Below are 5,000 nucleotides of genomic sequence, written 5' to 3' on the forward strand. Positions count from 1 at the left end.
ATAATCACGGAATGGGCAGCTAGTGGTCATGAGGAGATGATTGCTGAATGTGGCAAAAAATGTTATGGGCTAAAAATTGTAAAATCCCTGACTGCGTCTTTAATATAAAACACAATGGTGATTGATATAATAATATTTGTGTTTTTGAATGATATAATGGTCTCAAAATAATAAAGATTCATATTCAGCTCCATTACATCAAATTCTTACAAATAAAATCATACTGTATCATTAAAAATTCTGGATGAATCATCTTGATGCATCAGAAGAGTTGGTTCAATTTATTAGACTCTAGATGAATAAAAAAAAAGGTGTAAGACTTATCAGAAAGTATACAGGCACACTGCTTTGTATTGAACCAACTTTTCTGATGCTTTGGATTTGCTCTTGAACTCAAAGAGCACCTAAAGCTTGATACATATATTAGTGAAGTGGCACTCCTGTTAACCAAAGTATTGGCACTTGGACCTAAATCTCATTTGCATACTGACATGAATAAGAAAAAAATAAAGGGATCAGCATTGGTCATGAGCAGACAAGCTTTAGTTCATGGATCAGTGAAACACAATACAAACAATTCTTCCAAAACATTTTGTGGAAAAAATGTTTCAGCTTATAAAACCTTATTACAAGGAACCATCAGGAACATAGGAACTCTGTGAAGACATTTATCATTTGTTTTAATGATGTTTGATACTGAACAATATTACTGAGATACCACTAGGATACAACGTTTAGAAGAAATCAATACCAATAGTAACAAAAAAAAACAAACTTGTGTGGATTACGTCACCACATTCAGCAGAAAATAAACCAATATCCATAACACACATACAATACATACTGCATAGACATACACATATACACAAACACATGCACAACACACATTCTCATATTATCACTGCACAGCATGCAGAAAGTTCACATGTCAAAATTCAACAGCCACAGAAATATCTGTCATCCAAAGAAAATATTTTGAAGTCCCCCTTCCCCACATTCAACTGGTCATCATAATAATGAATACAATTCATACTTCAATAATTGTCAGTAATTATATTAAAATTGAAAGATATATTGAAATAAATTAATATACACTCACAACCCAACCTTCCCAACACACACATACACACAGTCAAACAGTCAATTGGCACTGTAGACCCAGAACAGGCAGCAAAGCAGGCAGTCACCCTGACTGAGAGCTGTGCATTCATTGGACCACCGTAAGGTGTTACTTTCACATTCAGCGAATGAAGCGAAGCCTCGCATGAGCTGGACTCACTGAAACCATCCAATCAGATTGTCTGTTACAAAGAAAACAACATTTTTTTACATGGAATGTTATTTTTGTATTTGTATAGATCAAAAGGAAACTTCAAGAGAATATAAGACAGAAGGAAAAGAAAGATATTGGTAGAGTGAGAGGCACAAAGAGAAAGGGAAAAAAATAATTTAGATGTGATTTGTACACTTCCTTTTTCATATAAATGCTTATGTGTTTTTATTGTTTGCAGAAGGAAACACCAGACCAGTGAATGGGTCTGAAAAAAAGCAACAGGCTTTTTCAAAACACTGAATTTTGCGCTGTTATATTTGTACAGTAAATGTGTTCTGTTTGTTTGCTATTATTGTGTAAATAGATCTGTCTTCATACGCCCACAAGCTGCTATTTCCCAGCTCCTGATGTTTCAGATTGCTTTGAAAAACATTACATTCTTTCCTTCCATCAATAGAAATCCTTAAAATAGCTTCTCGTATGTGCCTCTTACTGTAAGCCTAAAGTGGAGACTCCATAAGAGAGAGAAAATAACACAAAAAAGAAACTAAACACTTTGGTAGTTAATATTTAGCCCCAACAATCTTAACAGCAAAAACAGGGCCAGTTAGAGATTAGCGATGTCTCTGTGTTTTCTATCTATCTATAGCAGGGTTGTCATTGTTCAGCACCGTCTTGGCATGAAGAATCACATATCTTTCAAGGCCTTCAATTATAAAATAGTCATGGAGTGATGGTGCACCAAAAAACTGAGAGTTGGCGCCCACAAACCTGGAAAACTATATTGCTCTGTCTATTGCCAGGTGAATTGCTTGAACTTCTGGAAAGCCTTGCACTCAATAATCTTCGGAGGCGTCCTCAGGGACATCAAAGAAACACCAGGTCCCGTCACAGTCCAAGGGGGTCCAAGTGTATGGAGGTGGCCATGCTAATAATGATCCCCTCTGCAATCTCGGTCATTAGAGTAGTCATTTCAAGTCTCCAACTTTAAGTTCATATACTGATGCCACGAGAAGGAGAAACAAATTAAAAGGTTGCCGAGGACATTTCCTTTAGTTTTTACTCCCCACTTCCTGGTTGGTGTTATTCTGCTCCATCTTACTCCTCGCACACCGAGCCTCCCAAATCCACAGCGCCCCCTCTGGTAAGCCGGCGAACCTTGCCGGTGTCGTGGTCCACGCGCAGGTACGACAGCGAGGGCAGAGACCCGATGGAGTGGGCGTGCGCCTCGTGGATGAGTGCGTGTGGTGGGAGGGGCTTCATCTCGCCACCGGCGGCCCGGCAGAAGAGGCCGTAGCAGTGCGGCTGGCCGACGGCGAAGGCCGTGGCGCAGCTGAGGGCCAGTGAGGAGGCGGGCTCGCCGTCCACCCACTGCAGGGTGCGCACCACGCTCTGGCCTCCCTCTTGGTAGAGCACGCGGACAAGCCTCTGGAGACACACACGCACACGCACACACACACACACACACACACACACACACAACAAGGATACGAACAGAAGTGTGCATGAACTTTACGCAAACACATGCACAACGTGCAAATTCTCTGGTACTACGTAATACTATGTTTATTTTTCGTAATGTGTATGAATATCTGGGTCTGTTCGAAACAGGAAAAACACACACAGGATACACACACACACACACACAGGATACGAACAGAAGTGTGCATGAACTTTACGCAAACACATGCACAATGTGCAAATTCTCTGGTACTACGTAATACTACGTTTATTTTTCGTAATGTGTATGAATATCTGGGTCTGTTCGAAACAGGAAAAACTGCTGCCTTTTAAGATATCTAACTGGGGAGCGAGGCAGCAAGTGCGTTCGAGGCTGAATAAACTATTTTGCTGCCTTCTAAGATATCTTAGATTTCCTGAATAATAATCATTTTTGGAGGCAGCATCGATGCACACTTCATGCTCCCTCCTACCCATTATCCTTTGCGGCAACATGAAATGCACTTTGTGTGACATTATTTTGCTTAGATTTGTAGATTTGAGATGAGAAATAAACATTTTACTATCTGATTATACCATTGTTGTAACTATTAATAGCGTCTGGTCTGGTATATAAAACTAATTTCCGTTAGCCTGCTAGATTACATAAGCTAATTTAGTTTAACGTCCGACTTTTGCTAACGTCATACCGTAGTGTTAACCAAAGATTCTAGAGTGCTACACTCATTTTTAAAAGATGCATTTAATCCAAAGTCATGTCTAGTGACACAGCTCTCTGTGTAGGGAGGGAGGCAGCAGGCAGCTGTCTTCCATTTCGAACACACCCTCTGTGTACAATTTAGCTGGATTTATATATGTGCACCAGAGGGGTATTTCACAAAGGCAGAATTAAGACATCCAAGATAAGTGATAAAGCGAGGTTTGACATAGCGTTGTCTGGTCATCCTAGCTAAACTCGTTTCACTAACGCCAATCCAAGATGAGTAGGAGCAACTATGTCAAGCCAGGTGTAAGTAATTCAGGATGTGTGCGCGTTCTCGTTTCTGCTCCAAAATGCCCACGGTTGGAATAAAAAAGACGCGGAAAATAGCGTCATTCCCACAAAGTGAACAACCGCTTTTGATATAGACTAACAATGAAGTAAAGTTGTCATTTTTGGAATGGGGAATCATGGCTATTTCTGTAAAACAGCGGGAGTAGGCATGGTAGACCAACTGAATGCAAATGTACGTATGAACCCACGTGTGAGTGCTTTCTTGTCTCGGAACGCAACGTCATTAAGAAAGCGCTTGCCTCTGCAAAGATGCATGATATACCTTAATATTATAGTTGAAAATACCTCCGAGAACTTCCCCTCCACTTCCAATCAACTACAGTAGGCTATTCATCAAACGTCTATCAATAAAATAAGCAAACAAACAGTACCTAGGCCTATGTTAATAATTATAAGGCTATCACAATTAAAATAATAACTATATGGTAGTAGGCAGACAATCTGTTTTGTTTTGCGAGCAAATACATTTAGCAAATAGTTTATAAATGGAATAAAGCTCCTTAAAAATTAGCACGGAGGTCTGATGTGAATGACAGCTAGCTGAACCAATAAGACGACATAATTACCATTAGAATTAACTTAGCTTGGCTGTTAGCCTGGTCGGGACCAGGCTAGGTGCAGAGAATAAATCCCCATGGTAACTTATGTGCCATCTCTTGTGAAACCAAGTCAAGGCTAAATTCATCCAGGATAACCTAAAAATCCCAGCTTAATCCCTTATCTAGGTTTTGTGAAATACCCCTCTGGTATCGTGAATATTGCAACTGTATGTTTGTGTGTGTGTGTGTGTATACCTGGTTCTGGTTTGATGGGGCATGTGTGTGTGTGTGTGTGTGTACCTGGTTCTGGTTTGATGAGGCATGTGTGTGTGTGTGTGTGTGTGTACCTGGTTCTGGTTTGATGGGGCATGTGTGTGTGTGTGTGTGTGTACCTGGTTCTGGTTTGATGGGGCATGTGTGTGTGTTTGTGTGTGTACCTGGTTCTGGTTTGATGGGGCATGTGTGTGTGTGTGTGTGTGTGTGTGTGTGTGTGTGTGTTAGGGCTGCACGATATTAGGAAAACATGCGATATGCGATACCATTATTGAGTACTGCGATAACGATATAATTTGCGATATTTAAATATACTGCTCAATAAAGGTTTTCCACACATATTTTGAAACCTTCCACCCTTTTCTCCATTCTCAAACTACATTCACAGAATGTCTGACAG

At 40.3% G+C, this 5,000-nt stretch overlaps 2 protein-coding genes across 4 annotated transcripts in view; one reads left to right on the forward strand and one right to left on the reverse strand.

Annotated features, from left to right (window-relative positions):
• Positions 1 to 193, forward strand: part of LOC143127407 (actin-related protein 2) — a 7,080-nt gene extending 6,887 nt beyond the window's left edge. For all 3 annotated transcript variants that reach the window (XR_012987604.1, XR_012987605.1, XM_076288896.1), the window contains one exon: positions 1 to 193. This exon is cut by the window's left edge. The gene's annotated coding sequence lies outside the window, so the exon portion shown is untranslated.
• A 2,178-nt stretch (positions 194 to 2,371) lies between these two features.
• The window catches only part of rin1b (Ras and Rab interactor 1b), a 13,106-nt gene continuing 10,477 nt past the window's right edge, over positions 2,372 to 5,000 (reverse strand). The window contains exon 10 of the mRNA XM_076288354.1: positions 2,372 to 2,701. Coding sequence (XP_076144469.1) covers positions 2,372 to 2,701 — 330 coding nt within the window. The remainder of the gene's footprint in view (positions 2,702 to 5,000) is intronic.

Source organism: Alosa pseudoharengus, unplaced genomic scaffold, assembly GCF_046254945.1.
Source record: "Alosa pseudoharengus isolate Yale_2024_CS ecotype anadromous, Long Island Sound unplaced genomic scaffold, YU_APseudo_1.1 YU_APseudo_1.1_scf_17, whole genome shotgun sequence".
Taxonomy (NCBI): domain Eukaryota; kingdom Metazoa; phylum Chordata; class Actinopteri; order Clupeiformes; family Clupeidae; genus Alosa; species Alosa pseudoharengus.